General features: G+C 45.9%; 1 protein-coding gene across 1 annotated transcript; it reads left to right on the top strand.

Moving 5' to 3' along the window:
• The first annotated feature begins 3,624 nt into the window (after positions 1–3,624).
• LOC132588619 (cuticle protein 64-like) lies at positions 3,625–4,181 on the top strand. Its single transcript, XM_060261055.1, has one exon. The coding sequence runs from the start codon at positions 3,639–3,641 to the stop codon at positions 4,167–4,169; it is 531 nt and encodes a 176-aa protein (XP_060117038.1). The 5' UTR covers positions 3,625–3,638; the 3' UTR covers positions 4,170–4,181.
• The last annotated feature ends 15,249 nt before the right edge of the window (positions 4,182–19,430 follow it).

The raw sequence follows: 19,430 nt of genomic DNA, 5'->3' as shown, positions 1-19,430 counted from the left end.
ATGGAGCAGATGTCAATCCGTGACTATTAGTCACAGTTTATTGTTGGAACTCTCTGTCTGGGGCAGTCATGTTCTGTATTCTGGTGCTTGGGAGGGGGCACAGTGGAAGGGTTTCTTGCCCCACTGGTGGACCTCTTGATGGCACTTGGGTTTTTGGGCCACTGTGTGACACAGAGTGTTGGACTGGATGGACCATTGGCCTGATCCAACATGGCTCCTCTTATAGTCTTATGAAATCATTGTATGTATGTATGTATGTATTTCAATTTTTATACCACCCAGTTCCTGTTCCCTGCAAAGAGATAACATTTTGGGAAAGGAACGTGCTTAATTCAGATATTCCAACGCAAACAAAGGCAATCATCAGAACCTCCGTGACTATAACTGCTGAGAAAGAGCAAGCAAGCCAAATGTTTTTTTGCCGAAGAATGAAAATAAGAAGATCAAAGTATTTGAAATTATAAGAAGCTTTGTCTGGAGCGGATGGTCAATTAACTCCTTTGGTTAACGTTTGTAACTTATTAAAGCATTTTGATGTTGTGCACCAATTAGTCTGGGTCACATGCAAATTAAAGCCTCCGGCACAAGAGGGTGGATCCAAGCTCATTGAGGGGCCACCAGGGGGTACAGACCTGATGGTATAAAAAGGCTCTCTGGAGAGGGATCTTCCAACAGCTTCACCGGATTCTCCTTACATCTCTTGACTTCTGCTCTTTGGTGAGACAATCTGAGTTAAGTTTTGTTGGGGACGGAGAGGTGGTTGGGTAACATGATAGTTCAGCAGGCTGAAAGAAGTGGCGGGGAAGCAGTGCCGTCCCTGCCATTCGGCAAAGTAGTTGATTGTCTAAGGCAACACCCTCCTGGGGGTGCCACACTGGGTGGTCCCCATGTGATTCAGTGATGTTATCAGTGTGGGGGAGGGGGGAATTAGCCTGGGGGAGCGGGGAATTAGGGTGCCAGAGAGTCTAGGGCTGGCTCTGGGGGGAAGAGAGAAGAACATAGCACATCTGGAAGACAATAGGGCAGGAGAAGGTTCCAAGAGATGAGGATCAAAAGGGCAACTGTGTCAGAGCAGAATGTAAGAGGAGGAAGGATTGCTTAAGAGGGCTGTATTTTTTTCCCCTGGTTTTGAAGCACAAGCCTGGTCTTTTGGCTCAGGTTGAAGGGATTCAACAAGCCCATCTTGGAGGGCTTTCGGGGTCATGTGGCTTGAGAGGAAGGTCTTGGGGCTTGAAAGGATGGGAGGAAGGCACAATGCCTTGTGTTAACCTTTTATGAGGAATCAGTCTTCCTTTGGTGGGTGAACATGGTGGGGTAAATTTGGTGGCCCTTTGTGATTTCTCTGAAATATCTTGATTTTTGAAGATGGGGTTTTGTTGCTTCATAGGCACCAGTCATTCTTTTAGAAGATGGTATCAGTGGGCCAGTAAATACAGGAGGTGGTGGCGGTTGCTATAAGCATAGCTAGCTTCAAGAGGGGATTGGATAAACATATGGAGCAGAGGTCCATCAGTGGCTCTTAGCCACAGTGAATTGTTGGAACTCTCTGTCTGGGGCAGTGATGCTCTGTATTCTTGGTGCTTGGGGGGGGGCACAGTGGGAGGGCTTCTAGTGTCCTGACCCCACTGGTGGACGTCCTGATAGCACTTGGGGGGTTTTGGCCTCTGTGTGACAGAGTGTTGGACTGGGTGGGCCTGATCCAACATGGCTTCTCTTATGTTCCTATGTCTGGGGCAGGGATGCTCTGTCTTCTTGATTCTTGGGGTGGGGCAACAGTGGGAGGGCTTCTAGTGTCCTGGCCCCACTGGTGGACCTCCTGATGGCACCTGGGTTTTTTGGCCACTGTGTGACACAGAGTGTTGGACTGGATGGGCCGTTGGCCTGATCCAACATGGCTTCTCTTATGTTCTTATGTTCTAATCCTCTGGCCAGGATTTTACAAATCTTTGGCTAGATACTGTGAGTCAGAGTCTCTAAGCGGAGCTAAATTAATTATGTTTGGTTAAATGTTGAAGTTCTGTTGAACTTCAAACATGGGATTTGTGCTGCAGTGTTCTTATACCCACGCCTTTCTTGATGCGTGGGAAGGATACATTCTCAGAATGCCAATCACCGGGCAGGTTCTGAAGACCTCCTGGAATTACTAACGATCTCCAGACTACAGAGATCAGATCCCTTGATGGAAAGGACAGCTTCTGAGGGTGGCTTGTATGGAATGATGTCCCCACTGAGATCCTCCTCCTTTCCAAACTCCACCTCACAAAGGCCCATCCTCCAATCTCCGGGAATTTTTTAGCCTGGAGTTGGCCACTTGGCAATAGTCTGAAACTGGTCTCCTTCAAGGATAGCTGAGAAGATATCCTAAAAAAAGCACTGCAGACAGGGCTTTTTCTGAGCAGAAACACACAGCAACGCAGTTCCGGCTGGCTTGGCACCAGGGGGTGTGGCCTAATGAGTTCCTGCTAGACTTTTTCTCCAAGAAAAGCCCTGACTGCAGTTAAGTCATGTTAGAATAACAGCTCATGTTTTGGTGTGCCTTTGTTGAACTCATTAGCTGAGGATCCCGACTTCTGTCCAGTTCCAATTCTAGGGGCACCAGCAATCCTCAGGATTGCTCCAAACTGGCAGAAAGATAAAATCCATAGTATAGCAGGGTAGAATAGATGAAAATTTCTATCCTTCAGAGAGATAAAATCCATATTAGAGAGAGCCAGTTTGTTGTAGAAGTTAAGTGCGTGGACTCTTATCTGGGAGAACCGGATTTGATTCCCCACTCCTCCACTTGCAGCTGCTGGAATGGCCTTGGGTCAGCTATAGCTCTTGCAGAACTGTCCTTTAGGGGAGGGACGGTGGCTCAGTGGTAGAGCATCTGCTTGGTAATCAGAAGGTCTCAGGTTCAATCCCTGGCATCTCCAACTAAAAAGGGTCCAGGCAGATAGGCGTGAAAAACCTCAGCTTGAGAACCTGGAGAGCCGCTGCCAGTCTGAGTAGACAAGACTGTCTTTGATGGACTGAGAGTCTGATTCAGTAGAAGGCAGCTTCATATGTCCATATGTCCTTGAAAGGGCAGCTGCTGTGAGAGCCCTCTCAGCCCCACCTACCTCACAGGGCGTCCGTTGCGGGGGAGGAAGGTAAAGGAGATTGTGAGCTGCTTTGAGACTCTGAGATTTGGAGTGGAGGGCGGGATATAAATCCAATATCTTCATCTACCTCACAGGGTTTCTATTGTGGGGGAGGAAGGGAAAGGAGATTGTGAGCCGCTCTGAGACTCTTCAGAGTGGAGGGCAGGATATAAATCCAATATAATATCCAAAATCCAAGCCGCCCTGAGCCCGCTTTGGTGGGGTAGGGTGGGATATAAATCAAATAAGGATGGAATTGGAAGGATGGAAGACTGAGTCAACCTGGAGCCGGCTACCTGAACCAGCTTCCGCTGGGATTGAACTCAGGTCGTGAGCTGAGGGCTCCGATTGCAGTACTGCAGCTTTACCACTCTGTGCCATGGGGCTCTGAGAGTTAAACTGAAGATTTATAAATGGCAAGGCTGGAGGGCATCAAGAAGGATGAAACATTAAAAAAAATAACAGTCACAACCGCTATCTCCTTATGTTTTGTTTCAGATACACCTCCACCCAAAAATGACTGGCTACTGTGGTCCAGAGTTCGCTGTCCCATCTGTTGCCTCCACCCCAACAGTTGGCTTTGGATCAGCACACCGCGGCTGGGATGGTCTTGGCTGTGGATATGGAGGTCTTGGCTATGGCTATGGAGGTCTTGGCCTGGCACATGGAGGTCTAGGTTATGGTCATGGCTATGGCCTCGGCTGGGCCCATGGTCCTGCCATAGCTGAAACTTCTGGCAGTCTTGGAACCCTAGCTGGAGTCATCCCTTCCTGCATCAACCAGATCCCACCAGCAGAAGTCGTGGTCCAGCCACCAGCCGTGGTCATGACCCTCCCAGGACCCATCCTCTCTGCCACTGGGGAACCAGTAACTGTTGGAGGCAATGCTCCATGTGCCATTAGTGGTACTGGGGTGGCAGGATCAAGCTACTATGGGGGGCTAGGAGGCCTTTATGGTGGCTGGGGGTGGGGTTCTCGCTTAGGGCTAAGACAGGGTAGATTCCTTGGGAACAGGGCTCTGCTGGGACGTCGTGCCAGTATCTGTTGATCCCTGCGTTGAACTTGAGCAGAACCAATCCATTGTCATGTTAATGACCAGGAATTTGAAGACGAGATCCAATGATGAGTTCAAAAAGCTAAACTCGTGGAAACATACTTGACGCCAAGAACTTTTGCATTTTCAGTGGACGTCAGTCCCTATCGCCTCTTTTGTTTTCTGAAAGCTAAAAATCTAAGAATGTTGATATTCTTTGTCTTGTTACCTTCCTGCTTCTTCTGCGAATATTTTACTTCTTTCTGTTTTCATTAAAGCTTAATCTGCATTCTAACCTTTGTGTCGTGGTTTTGATCCTCAAAATGACAAGAGTTTACCACATATGAACATATGTTGAATGTTGTCCCCATCTTCAAGAAGAAGAAAAAAGGGGATCCAGGTAACTACTGACCCGTCAGCTTGACGTCTATACCTGGAAAAGTTTTAGAACAAATAATCAAACAGTCGGTCCTGGAACATTTAGAAAGAATGGTTGTGATTCCTAAGAGCCAGCATGGTTTTCTCAAGAACAAGTCATGTCAGACTAACCTGATCTCTATCTTTGAGAAAGTGACTACCTTGTTGGATCAGGGGAATGCTGCAGAAATCATTTATCTTGATTTCAGTAAGGCTTTTGATAAGGTTCCACATACTATCTTTGTTGACAAGTTGACAAAATGTGGTTTGGATCCTGTTACCGTTAGGTGGATCTGTAACTGGTTGGCAGATCGCACCCAAAGAGTGCTTGTGAATGGTTCCTCATCCTCTTGGAGAGGAGTGACAAGTGGAGTGCCTCAAGGATCTGTCCTGGGACTTGTTTTGTTCAACAGAATGAAGGAGTTGAGGGAATGCTTATTAAATTTGCAGATGATACTAAATTGGGAGGGATTGCAAACACAGAAGAAGACAGAAACAGGATACAGGATGACCCTGACAAGCTGGAAAACTGGGCTAAAATGAATAAAATGAATTTTAACAGGGATAAATGTAAAGTTCTGCATTTAGGTAGGAAAAATCCAATGCATGGTTATTGGATGGGGGAGACTTGTCTTAGCAGTAGTATGTGTGAAAAGGATCTAGGGGTCGTAGTGGATCATACACTGAACATGAGTCAACAGTGTGATGCGGTGGCTAAAAAAGGAAATGCAATTTTGGGCTGTATCAACAGAAGTATAGTGTCCAGATCACGTGATGTGATGGTATCACTTTATTCTGCTCTGGTAAGACCTCATCTGGAGTATTGTGTTCAGTTTTGGGAACCACATTTTAAGGAGGATATAGACAAGCTGGAATGGGGTCAGAGGAGGGTGATGAAGATGGTGAGGGGTCTGGAGACCAAGTCCTATGAGGAAAGGTTGAAGGAGCTGGTGATGTTTAGCCTGGAGAGGAGGTGGCTGAGAGGTGATATTATCACCATCTTCAAGTACTTAAAGGGCGGTCATCTAGAGGATGGTGTGGAATTATTTTCTGTGGCCCCGGAAGGTAGGAGCAGAACCAATGGGTTGAAATTAAATCAAAAGAATTTCCGGCTCAACATTAGGAAGAACTTCCTGACCGTTAGAGCGTTTCCTCAGTGGAACAGGCTTCCTCGGGAGGTGGGCTCTCCTTCCTTGGAGGTTTTTAAACAGAGGCTAGATGGCCATCTGACAGCAATGAAGATCCTGTGAATTTAGGGGGAGGTTTTTGTTAGTTTCCTGCATTGTGCAGGGGCTGGACTAGATGACCCTAGAGGTCCCTTACAACTCTATGATTCTATGAAGCTGCCTTCTACTGAATCAGACCCTGGGTCCATCAAAGTCAGTATTGTCTGCTCAGACTGGCAGTGGCTCTCCAGGGTCTCAAGCGGAGGTGTTTCACACCTATTTGCCTGGACCCTTTTTAGTTGGAGATGCCGGGGATTGAACCTGGGACCTTCTGCTTACCAAGTCGATATGCTCTACCATTGAGCCACCTATAGCCAGCTCTCCCTTTTTGTGATTCATCTTAAGCTGGCTTTGGAGATACCTACAGCTATTTTAAAAAGGAATATGTGCAGACAATGACAAAGAGGAATGGCTCCAAGGTTGTTTCTGTCATCATAGAAACACAGGCTAATTTGTGGCTTCTTCTCTTTGGTGCTGAGCCAGAAAAGAGCTGTGGGAAAGTACACACTCTGAGATTTGTGGATGCTGTGCACCGAAAAGACTAATGTGCCAGCCATAGAACTAGAGGCGGGTTGGTGTAGTGGTTAAGCGTGCGGACTCTTATCTGGGGGAACAGGGTTTGATTCTCCTCTCCTCCACTTGCAGCTGCTGGAATGGCCTTGAGTCAGCCATGGCTCTCACAGGAGTTGTCCTTGAAAGGTCAACTGCCGCGAGAGCTCTCTCAGCCCCACCCACCTTACAGGGTGTCTGTTGTGGGCGGGGAGGGGGGAAGAAAGGAGATTGTAAGCTGCTCTGAGCCTCTGATTCAGATAGGGCGGGGTATAAATCGGCGGTCTTCTTCTTAGGACAGCTCAGTGTACTCCCTCATTCTGTGTTATTTGTCCTTAGTCTCTATGTGGAGTATAAGAAGCCTGAAGGATATAGGGGAAGAATGCCATTTTTATCTCTCTCTCCCCCACTCCCCGCCTTTTTAAGAAAAATATGCAGGACTAATACAATGAAGAATAAGGTTATCCCATCAATAACAATGAAAATCTCTTACGCTGAGTCAAACATGGATATACCAACGCCAGTACTGCCTACTAGGTTGGCACTGGTTACTACATAGATGGAGCCCACCACAGAATTCCAAGGTTGCTATGCAGAGGAAGACAATGGGAAACCTCCTCTGTTCCTCACATGCCTTGAAAGTCAGTATTGTCTTAGACTGGCAGCGGCTCTCCAGGGTCTCAAGCTGAGGATTTTCATGCCTACTTGCCTGGACCCTTTTTGGAGATGCTGGGGATTGAACCTGGGACCTTCTGCTTACCAAGCAGATGCTCTACCACTGAGCCACTGTCCCTCCCCATTTTATTTGGGGGGGAGGAGGAATTCCAGCCGTTGTGTGTGTGAAGTGCCATCAGGTCACTGTGATTATATATGAACATATGAAGCTGCCTTACAATGAATCAGACCCTCCTGGGTCCTACAAAGTCAGTCTTGTCTACTCAGACTGGCAGTGGCTCTCCAGGGTCTCAAACTGAGGTTTTTCACAGCTATTTGCCTGGACCCTTTTTAGTTGGGATTCCAGGGATTGAACCTGGGACCTTCTGCTTACCAAGCAGATGCTCCACTACTGAGCCACTGTCCCTCCTAATTATGGTGACCCCATAGGGCAGGGGTGGCCAACGGTAGTTCTCCAGATTTTTTTTTGCCTACAACTCCCATCAACCCCAGCCAGCATGACCAATGGCTGGGGTTGATGGGAGTTGTAGGGAAAAACATCTGGAGAGCAACTGTTGGCCACTCCTGCCCTATGGGGTCACCATAAATTGGTTGTGACTTGACAACACTTTACACACACACACACACACACACCGTCTACTGAGACCCAGTTGTGTGTAGTGGTTAAGCGCACAGATTCTTATATGGGAGGACCAGGTTTGATTCTCGGTTTAATAGGTTTATAAAAGGAAGTCCTTCTTCACCCAAAGGGTGATTAACATGTGGAATTCACTGCCACAGGAGGTGGTGGCGTCCACAAGCATAGCCACCTTCAAGAAGGGGTTAGATAAAAATATGGAGCAGAGGTCCATCAGTGGCTATTAGCCACAGTGTGTGTGTGTATGTATGTATGTATATATATATATATATATATATATATATATATATATATATATATATATATATATATATATATATATATATATATTTGGCCGCTGTGTGACACAGAATGTTGGACTGGATGGGCCATTGGCCTGATCTAACATGGCTTCTCTTATGTTCTTATTGGATTTCCATGTAAAGAGGGATGGGGGAGGGCAATGGAAGGAAAGGTGGAATGGAAGGGTACATGAATTTAAAACATTTTCATAATATTTCTACTTATACAACGCTCAGTTCATATCAACATTAGGGTCAATGATCTTTTAAGATTCACTGCAAACAGGTCTTCTCATTTGATAATACAGTACAATAGCCCTTAATATCTCTTGAAGCTCCTACTACGACTCGAATATAATTATATACGGCAAAATTTTCATAAATTGCCTTGATTGACTAATTTTGGAAGTTTATATATCACAACATAACCAGTTATATAACGGTTCCCAAATTTTCTTAGTTTCACAGAGATTGGCATCTCTCAATCTGGCTGATAGTGTATCTATTTCTGCAAATTCTCAAAGCTTAGATATTAGTTCCTCCTTTCTTGGTATTTCTTGAAGTTCCCAGTATTTGGCATATATTATTCTAGCTGCAGTCACGGCATGTATTAAAAACAATTTTGTCTGTCTGGAATAACCTTCGGGTAGTATATTTCGTAAAAAGAGCTCTGATTGAGGTCTGATTTGTATTTTCAGAATTTTTTGTAATAGCTCATGGACCATCTTCCAATAAGATTTGGTTTTATCACATAACAACCAGATATGGTAAAAAGTTCCAATTGCATTTTTGCATTTCCAGCATTTATTTGACATATTATGATATATTTTTGCTCATTTATCCAGAGTTGCCATCTATAAAACATTGTATATATATTTTCTTTTAAGTTCATTGCTCTTGCCATTTTTATATTACATTTCCACACTTTCTCCCAAACTTCTAAATCTATATGATGACCCAAGTTTTGGGCCCACTCGACCATGCAGTCTTTAACTATCTCACCTTACATCTTTAAATTTAAAAGAAGGTTATAAAATTTTGTTATTCGCTTTGTTTCTGGTCCAAACACTATCTTGACAAAAGGTGATTTATCTTTGGCAAAGCCAATTGTTTGGCAAAGCCAATCTAGACCTAAATTATAGCTTCATCCACCAGTCTAGCATAATCTCTCAGGTCCTATTCTCCAATTTGCCACATGCACCTGCTGATGTGACCTTGCATCAGCCACAAGTTCTATCAAGGCTGATCTGCTCAAGAGCAGTTCTCGAAAAGAGCCCTCTCAGCCCCACCTACCCCACAGGGTGTCTGTTGTGGGGAGGGGAAGGCAAAGGAGATTGTAAACTGCTCTGAGACTCCTTTGGCTAGTGAAGGGCGGGGAATAAATCCACTGCACGTCTCCAGTGTCTGAGGCAGAAGATTTTCCTGTCACCTACTAACTGATGCTTTTAGCGTGAGATGTCAGAGATTAAACCAGTGGATTACACACTCATTTTTGTGGGGGGAAATATTAGAAAATTTGTCAAATCTCAAAATTCAGCAGAATTCTCACAGGAGGTTTGAATATCGGAGCCCAGAAGTAATTATTGGGGGGCGGGGAGGGGGGTAAGAAAGAAAGACCACAATAAAATCTAGAGGTTCTGGAGCTCTGTCAACTCCTGTCCAAAATAAGGCCTGAATAGACAACTACAAAACTTCAGAAGACGGCAATAACTGTTATAGCGGGCATGCTGGTGAAAGACAATGATAGAGGGAGACCGAATTTTGGCCTGTGACGAACTGACATTTGTCACAAGTCAATTGTCAAGTTAAGTCAAGTTAGCCTTTATTGGCATAAAATATATAGATATAGATATATATATCACAGCAAATTGGTTAAAAAAAAGATAAAATGGAATGATTGCATACATATACATCAAGAAAAGCATAAACATAAACTATTTCTATGAGATCCTCTGGCATGCCTTTAAAACAGAATAAAGAAACTTAGCCACTTTCTCAGTGACACTAGATGAAGTATCGTTCAAAAGATTATAGACCTTAAGTGCATCAGAACAATCAACCATACTAACTAAAAGAGGATGTAAAGACTTGTGACGAAGATTTGTATACAAATTACAATCAAGAAGAATATGAGGAACTGACTCCACACATTTTTGCTTACAGAGACAGTACCTGACTGAGTAGGCTGTCTTGTTATATATGCCTTGAAGAACGGCAGAGGGCATGGCGTTGCATCTGGCAAGGGAAAAAGCTCTACGCCGCTGGGGCACCTGCAAGACGGATAGATATGAGGCCATTTTCCCAGTACTAAGAAAGATGTCAAAACTCAGTGGGGAACAAGTTTTCTTAGCCAGACTGTACAGGTCTTGGCGCTCAATATCTAGAAACCTGATTTTAATTTGTTGGACTGCGGTGGTGAAGGATAGCATGGACAATAGTTCTAGGGATAAACCCATTGCTTTTATTTTTCTCTCAATTTGGGCCGACCAATTTGACAAATTAAATTCAGAGAGCATTTGAGCGATATAGCTCCCCAGTTCAGAGTTGTAGTGCAAGTGTAGCCAGAATTTGAAGGTCATGAGCCATGCACTAGTAACCATTAAAGACATGCCAGTTTCTAAGCAGATAACTGCATATGGGACACGTAAAACCATAAAAGAAGCCATGTTGGATCAGGCCAATGGCCCATCCAGTCCAACACTCTATGTCACAGAAGAACAGAAGAGAAGCCATGTTGGATCAGGCCAGTGGCTCATCCAGTCCAACACTCCGTGTCACATAAGAACATAAGAGAAGCCATGCTGGACCAGGCCAATGGCCCATCCAGTCCAACACTCCGTGTCACATAAGAACATAAGAGAAGCCATGCTGGACCAGGCCAATGGTCCATCCATCCAACACTCTGTGTCACATAAGAACATAAGAGAAGCCATGTTGGATCAGGCCAATGGCCCATCCAGTCCAACACTCTGTGTCACACAGTGCCCCCCCCCAAAAAAAATATATATATATATACACACACACACACAAACACATATATATACACACTGTGGCTAATAGCCACTGATGGATCTCTGCTCCATATTTTTATCTAACCCCCTTTTGAAGCTGTCTATGATTGTAGCCGTCGCCACCTTCTGTGGCAGTGAATTCCACATGTTAATCACCCTTTGGGTGAAGAAGGACTTCCTTTTATCTGTTTTAACCTGTCTGCTCAGCAATTTCATCGAATGCCCACGAGTTCTTGTATTGTGAGAAAGGGAGAAAAGGACTTCTTTCTCTACTTTCTCCATCCCATGCATTATCTTGTAAACCTCTATCATGTCACCCCAGTTGACGTTTCTCCAAGCTAAAGAGCCCCAAAGATGCATTTTGGCATGCCCAGAATTTTACGCAAGAATTTGGATTGGAATAAATCCACTGCAGGTCTCCAGTGTCTGAGGCAGAAGATTTTCCTGTCACCTGCTAATTGATGCTTTTAGTGTGAGGTCAGAGATAAAACCAGTAGATTCCACATGAAAAGATCCTGGACCACCCTTCTCCATTCTGTAATACTTTTTGCTAAGGCATAGGTAGGTCTAATTATGAAATGCCCTGGGGCATCCAAGGTTAAATCCAGGTGGGCAGCCATTTTGGTGTGAAGCGATAGAACAAAGTTGGAGACCAGTAGCACCTTTAAGACCAACAAAGTTTTATTCAGAATGTCAGCTTTCGTGTGCATACACACGTCAACAGACAATGAAATGAAACTGGTGGGCAGTGGTTAAGCATGCAAAATAGCACCAAGTTATGGCAATTAACAAATTGAAAAGAACAACCAGCTTGGTTTAGATACCATTTGTTGTGTTGGAAGACAGCAATATCAATAAATATGTCGGAATTGAAGAAGACTTTGAATTGATATCCCGCCCTCCACCCTGAATCTCAGAGTCTCGGAACGGCTCACAATCTCTTTTATCTTCCTCCCCCACAACAGACACTCTGTGAGGTGGGTGGAGCTGAGAGGGCTCTCACAGCAGCTGCCCTTTCAAGGACAACTGCTGCCAGAGCTATGGCTGACCCAAAGCCATTCCAGAAGGTGCAAGGGGAGGAGTGGGGAATCAAACCCGGTTCTCCCGGATAAGAGTCCGCACACTTAACCACTAAACCAAACTGGCTCTCCCAGAAGCTGCCCTTTCAAGGACAGCTCCTGCAGTAGCTATGGCTGACCCAAGGCCATTCCAGCAGCTGCGAGTGAAGGACTGGGGAATCAAACCCAATTCTCTCGGATAAGAGTCCACACACTTCACCACTACACCAAACCAGCTCTCCAAGAAGCTGCCCTTTCAAGGACAACTCCTACAAGAGCTATGGCTGTCCCAAGCCTTTCCAGCAGCTGCAAGTGGAGGAGTGGGGAATCAAACCCGGTTCTCCCAGATAAGAGTCTGCACACTTCACCACTACACCAAACCGACTGTGATGGTGAGAGTGTCCAAAGTTAAAGTTAGGTTGACCTAGCCAATTGCTCAATGACTGTGGCTCAGGGGAGAGGAAGGAGAGGGCTGTCTTGGGTGCAGAACGAATCAGCTGAACCTCAACCTCTGAAGGTAATAGGGAAACTCTTGGCACAATCAAAGCCAGCAGAGAGACTGGATGAGTTTGGAGCCAGGGCGGAGTTGCTCAAAGGCTGGCATCTGGAAGCCGCTACCTGCAGGGTGGTAAACCACAATAAAAGAGAGGAAAGTTTTAACATTGTTGAAGATTGGCTGTTAATAAACCTTTTTAAAGCAATTGGCCTGTGACTCAGATCTCCATTGTGCAAAAAAGTGCAACTGGAATGATTAAAGGATTGGAACACATTCCCTATGAAGAAAGGTTGAAGAACCGGTTTGGTGTAGTGGTTAAGTGTGCAGACTCTTATCTGGGAGAACCGGGTTTGATTCCCCACTCCTCCACTTGCACCTGCTGGAATGGCCTTGGGTCAGTCATCGCTCTGGCAGAGGTTGTCCTTGAAAGGGCAGCTGCTGTGAGAGCCCTCTCCAGCCCCACCCACCTCACAGGGGGTCTGTTATGGGGGAGGAAGGGAAAGGAGATTGTGAGCCACTCTGAGACTCTTTGGAGTGGAGGGCGGAATAAATCCAGTATCTTCATCTGCCTCACAGGGTGTCTGTTGTGGGGGAGGAAGGGAAAGGAGATTGTGAACTGCTCTGAGACTCTGTCCTTGAAAGGGCAGCTTCTGGGAGAGCCCTCTCCAGCCCCACCCACCTCACAGGCGGTCTGTTGTGGGGGAGGAAGGGAAAGGAGATTGTGAGCCACTCTGAGACTCTTTGGAGTGGAGGGCGGGATATAAATCAAATATCTTCTTCTTCTCCTTCTTAAAACGCTTGGGGCTCTTTAGCTTGGAGAAACGTTGATTGAGGGGTGACACGATAGAGGTTTACAAGGTTATGCATGGGAGAGAGAAGGTAGAGAAAGAAGTCCTTTTCTCCCTTTCTCACAATACAAGAACTCGTAGACAGTCAATGAAATTGCTGAGCAGTCGGGTTAGAACGGATAAAAGGAAGTACTTCTTCATCCAAAGGGTGATTAACATGTGGAATTCACTGCCATAGGAGGTGGTGGCAGCTACAAACATAGCCAGCTTCATGAGGGGAATGGATAAGCATATGGAGCAAAGGTCCATCAGTGGCTATTCGCCACAGCTTATTGTTGGAACTCTCTGTCTGGTATTCTTGGTGCTGGGGGGGGCAGTGGAAGGGCTTCTAGCCCCACTGGTGGACCTCTTGATGGCACTTGGGGTTTTTTTTGGCCACTGTGTGACACAGAGTGTTGGACTGAATGGGCCACTGGCCTGATCCAACATGGCTTCTCTTATGTTCATTCACAGCAGAAGCCCCTACTGGATCAGACTATCAAATCTAATAACCTGTTTCCTACAGTGGACAATGGGACTACTCCAGAAAGCCCATAATCAGGCATGAAGGCTAAACTGGCTATGTCAGGGGTGTGTGGCCTAATATGCAAAATAGTTCCTCCTGGAGTGGGGGGGCATAACTTGGACTCCCAAAGTCTAAGCAAGGAGGAAATAACTCTATCACATACAGCGGGGTGGTGAAAGAGTCGCTATGTATGTCTGAATCTCTTCAACTTACATTTCATCTTTTTTTGGGGGGGGTCAAACCTTTTTATTTCTAATTAATATTTACAACATAAAAGAAAAACAACAACAACAGCAAAACAACAAAGAACAAAAAAACCCCATTTGACAATACCAAATACAAAACTACAAATAAACAAAAAACTTGGGGGGGGGGTGAGAGCTTTCGTCTGTTATTTACCATCTTAAAAAGGTAAGGGTAAAGGTAGGTCACTGCGCAAGCACCAGTCGTTTCCGGCTCTGGGGTGACGTTGCTTTCACGTTTTCACGGCAGACTTTTTTACGGGGTGGTTTGCCATTGCCTTCCCCAGTCCTCTACACTTTCCCCCCAGCAAGCTGAGTACGCATTTTGCTGACCTCAAAAGGCTGAGTCAACCTGGAGCCGGCTACCTGAACCAGCTTCCGCTGGTATCCAACTCAGGTCGTGAGCAGCGGGCTCTGACTGCAGCACTGCAGCTTTACCACTCTGCGCCGCGGGACCCTTAATATTTACCATCTTACATGTATACAAATCCTCTTTTTCACCTAACCCCTCTCCCTCGTTTTATCTAATCCTCCTTATCCAACCAATCATACGTAGGTTGCCATACTTCTTTGCGCTGGCTTATGTTCCCTTCAATCAGTTTTACTGAGAGGAAGTCCATTTCCGCTGTTTCGAGGAATTTCTGTACAAATTCTTCTTTCTTGGGTATCAGCGGTGTCTTCCAATGCCTTGCGTATACAATCCTCGCAGCCGTGGTTGCGTGTACCAGAAATCTCAACTTACATTTCAATCCTTCCTGGTTTTGTGCAACCCAATGATTAGCACGAAGGAGAGGAATTCCAGGCCTCTGGATATATATCTGCAACTGTGTCAGAGGCTACTGTCAGAACTTGTAACTTTTACTTAGATGCTTAGCAAGAGTATATTCTGTTAGCTCAACTGACTCCATATTGTGAACTTTACTAACCCTGTAACTCTGCATTCCAAATACCTACTACCCATTGAAGGGTGACTGATAACCCCTGGCAAACATCTGCATATATCCTTTGAAGCTGGCAGACCGGAGAAAGACAGCGGGAGTTCTTCCTCCTTGATGGGAGATAAGGGGCCTGGGAACAGACAACCGTCTCCCTGAGTGTGAGAAAAGATTTATTGTTTTATGTTACCAATGTATAAGAATGTACCGATGGCCTTGGAAGCCATCAGAGTCAACTTGTTTCTTCCATGGACAGAGTTCTCGAATAAACGGATTAACTTTTGAAACAAAGTGATGCGTTTCTTTTGAAGTTCCCAGTCCTGACAGCTACAGCCAAGAGAGTCTTCTTCTGCTTCTAGTGCTGCGTCTTTATCAGCAAAGCCTGCTGAGTCATTTGCTTTCAGCTGTTGTTTGGAACGCCTCTCTGTGGACTTTCTATTTCCTGAAGAGCACTGAAAGGACCTCAAGAACATCTAAAAGCTGTCTTCTTCATCCAGAGTAGGGTTGCCAAGTCCAATTCAAGAAATATCTGGGGACTTTGGGGGTGGAGCCAGGAGACATTGGGGGCAGAGCCAGGAGCAAGGGTGTGACAAGCATAATTGAACTTCAAGGGAGTTCTGGCCATCACATTTAAAGGGACAGCACACCTTTTTAAATGTCTTCCTTCCATAGGAGATAATGAAGGATAGGGGCACCTTCTTTTGGGGCTCATAGAATTGGAACCCCTGGTCCAATCGTTTGGAAACTTGGGGGGTATTTTGGGGAGAGGCACTAGATGCTATACTGAAATTCCTTTTGTAACTTCTCCAGTTCCTGAAATTTGGCTTGTCTTGTTTCTGACTCTGGGGAGACGTTGCTTTCACAACGTTTTCACGGCAGACTTTTTACGGAGTGGTTTGCCATTGCCTTCCCCAGTCTTTTACACTTCCCCTCCCCAGCAAGCTGGGTACTCATTTTACCGACCTCGGAAAGATGGAAGGCTGAGTCAATCTTGGCCGGCTACCTGAACCCAGCTTCCGCCGGAATCGAACTCAGGTCGTGAGCAGAGAGTTCAGACCACAGTACTGCAGTACTGCTGCTTTACCACTCTGCGCCATGGGGCAGTTTCTAAGGGAGCCTATAAAAAGCCCCTTGACAAAAAGCCCAAGAGATAGAAGTGATTCTGGGCTTGCTGAACGCCATAGACGCTTCGAATAACAAAACCAAGACACAAAGGTTTAGAATGCAAATTGAACTTTAATGAAAATGGAAAAGGAGTTAAGCTATACAGTTGCAAAAAGAAGCAGGAAAGGAGCAAGGCCAAGAGTGTCAAAGGCTTTCTTGATCTCACAGCTCTTAGAAAACAAGGGGAAATAGGTGAAACCTGTGCAAAAGTGCTTGAGTTCATATTGTCCTATTTCCCAGGGTCATATCTTCCAAATAATTATAACCCTATGTATATTCTTGTCAGGAATGGATGCCAGATCCCCTAGTGGGGATCTCCTGGTTTTGGACCCCACCTTTCTGCCACCAGCCTGCTGGCCACTGAGGGTATTAAAACCCACCCACCCCAAATAGGGAATTAAATGCAACATGTCTGCATGACCCGGAAGTGACATAGGGACATCAGGGATCTTGTGGAGGGACACCTTGAACTCTATCTAGAAGAGCAAAGATTGGATTTATATCCCACCTTTTGCTAGTCAGCAGCCCCGTGGCGCAGAGTGGTAAAACAGCAGTGCTGCAGTACTGTGGTCTGAACTCTCTGCTCACGACCTGAGTTCGATTCCAGCAGAAGCTGGATTCAGGTAGCCAGCCCAAGGTTGACTCAGCCTTCCATCCTTTCAAGGTCGGTAAAATGAGTACCCAGCTTGCTGTGGGGAAAGTGTAAAAGACTGGGGAAGGCAGTGGCAAACCACCCCGTAAAAAGTCTGCCATGAAAACGTTGTGAAAGCAACGTCACCCCAGAGTCGAAAACGACTGGTGCTTGCACTGCGGACCTTTCCTTTCCTTTGCTAGCCAACAGTGTCTCAGAGTGGCTTACAAATCTCCTTCCCCTTCCCCTCCTCACAACAGACACCTTGTGAGATAGGTGGGGCTGAGAGAGCTCTGACAGAAGCTGCTCTTGAACAGAACAGCCTTGAGAGAACTTGTGGCTGACTCAAAGTCACATCAGCAGATGTAGAAGAAGAAAACTGCAGATTTATACTAGGGGAGTGCATTCGGTTCAGCCAAACCAAATCACCCTCCGAATCACCCCTGATTCGGCTGTATAAGGAATCACATACAGCCGAATCCAATTGGGGCCCATTATGCAGGAGCCGAGTATGGCTCCCCGTATACTTTCGTATAGATATTCGGAAGTATACAGAAATCCATGGGAAAGGTGGGAAAGGGGCTTCTGCAGCATCAGGGGAGCTGCTTGCCTCCTTCCCCACCTTTGGTAGCCTTTTCCCGCCTCTCCCATAGCCTCCCTGGGATCAGGGAGGGGGGGAGGGGGAAGAGGAGCCCCAGCAGCCAATCCAAAGCATGCATTTGCAAAATGCATTGCAAATGCATGCTTTGCAGAGCTGTTGTGTAGCTGATCCCTCAGCCATCAGCAACATTGTTGTTCTTTTGATCTTTTGCTTACTTGGGTATCCAAGTAAGCACTGTTGTCTGGCCAATCACAGAGCAGTGCTATTTTTTGAAACTGCTCTCTGTAGGGCCAGAGAACCTTTTTTAGAAGTATGCCTGGCTGGATGCCTCCATTGCTGCTGTGTTGGTGTGTGTTGGTGTGAGGGAGAGATTGTGCTGTGCTGGCCGTTGGCCTCAGCTGCTGCTGCTCTCTCTCAGCCTTACCAGACTTGCCTGGAGTAGAGAAGACGTCTAAGGTAACACAGTCTTGGGGTTCTTGTTTTTATTTTAGTTGGTAAAAGGACTTTTTAAGACTCAGAGTCCCTTTACTTATCCAGATTTGGGTGGTGGATAGCTTATTTGGAGTTAGGGTTAGGGGGTTCTGCTGGGGGAGGGGGCCTGGGGTGGGGCGGTTTTTTGCCAATTTGCCCATATCTTACTTTAGTGAGAGGACTTTTAAAAGTGCAGTGTCCTTTTACTTTTCCTGATTTGGGTGGCTTGGATTTCTTGGGGTTAGGGTGAAGGTTTTTTTGGGGGGGAGGAGGGGTTGGTAAAGTCCCTGTATTGTTAAAAGTTAAGTTTTTTACTGTTTTAAAAGGATTCTGTGTTTGATTGTTGTTGTGAGCCACTTGTTGGGAAGGGCGGGATATAAATCATTAAATAAATAAATAAATTTGTTGCTGCTGTGTTGTGCTGCTGTTGTTCCTTTTCTCTTCTGGTTCTGGTTCTTGGGGGGTCACTGTTTGGCCTAATTTTCATTGTTTAAAAGGCCACTTTTTAACAGTTGAGTTTCTTGGCCTCCTCCTGTTGTCCCTTTTCCTGGTTCTGTTTTTTTTTTGGGGGGGGGGGAGCTGGCACCTGGGTGAGAGACCCAGAACCAGCAGTCTTGTTGTGCTTGGCCAGCTCTCTCCGTGTTCTTTGGGTTTGCTGCAGCCAGGTCTGCAGAGCAGACCTTGAGCAGATTGTGTTTTGTGTGGCAGTGTTCATAGAGTAGATAGATGTATATAGTGCATTTGGGTCCTATAGAGATTCTCTGGTGTGAAGTTAGGTTTGGCTTTGGGTACCCCAGGAATTGGACCCCCTGGCGCAATCTTTTTGGGACTTGGGGGGTTTGTAGAGGAGAGTCGCCTGCAGGTCCCCTGTTAATTTGAGGGTTCTCCCTCCAACCCCCTCCCCTCCAGGCGGCTTCAAATATACCCTATTTGCCATTGATTTCAATGGCCCATTGGGTATAATGGGGCCGTATATTCGGAAATAGCTACGCATCTACCGTATATGCGGCTATTCTGACTATGGAATTCAGAAATATTTGGGATTCTGTATTTCCCCCCCCCCCCATATATTTCCAAATCCGTGTACTACCGAATTTTTTTTTGCACATCCCTAATTTATACCCCGCCCTTCTCTCTGAATCAGAATCTCTGAGTGGCTTACAATCTCCTTTATCTCCTTCCCCCATAACAGACACCCTGTGAGGTGGGCGGGGCTGAGAGGGCTCCCCCAGTAGCTGCCCTTTCAAGGACAACTCCTACGAGAGCTATGGCTAACCCAAGGCCTTTCCAACAGGTGCAAGTGGAGGAGTGGGGAATCAAACCCGGTTCTCCCAGATAAGAGTCTGCACACTTAACCACTACACCAAAGTGGCTCATTATCTAATTCTACAATAGAGCTTTATCAAAAACCCGGAGTGTTGCCCCCCCCAACATCCTCTATGTGCCTATGTCATTTCCAGGTCATGTAGGTGCATCGTATTTCGTTTTGGCATTCCTCCTCGCTCCTAGTAAATTTACTGCCCCCCCCC

Source organism: Heteronotia binoei, chromosome 1, assembly GCF_032191835.1.
Source record: "Heteronotia binoei isolate CCM8104 ecotype False Entrance Well chromosome 1, APGP_CSIRO_Hbin_v1, whole genome shotgun sequence".
In the NCBI taxonomy this organism is placed as follows: Eukaryota; Metazoa; Chordata; class Lepidosauria; order Squamata; family Gekkonidae; genus Heteronotia; species Heteronotia binoei.
This window is presented reverse-complemented; position numbering and strand designations above follow the sequence as displayed.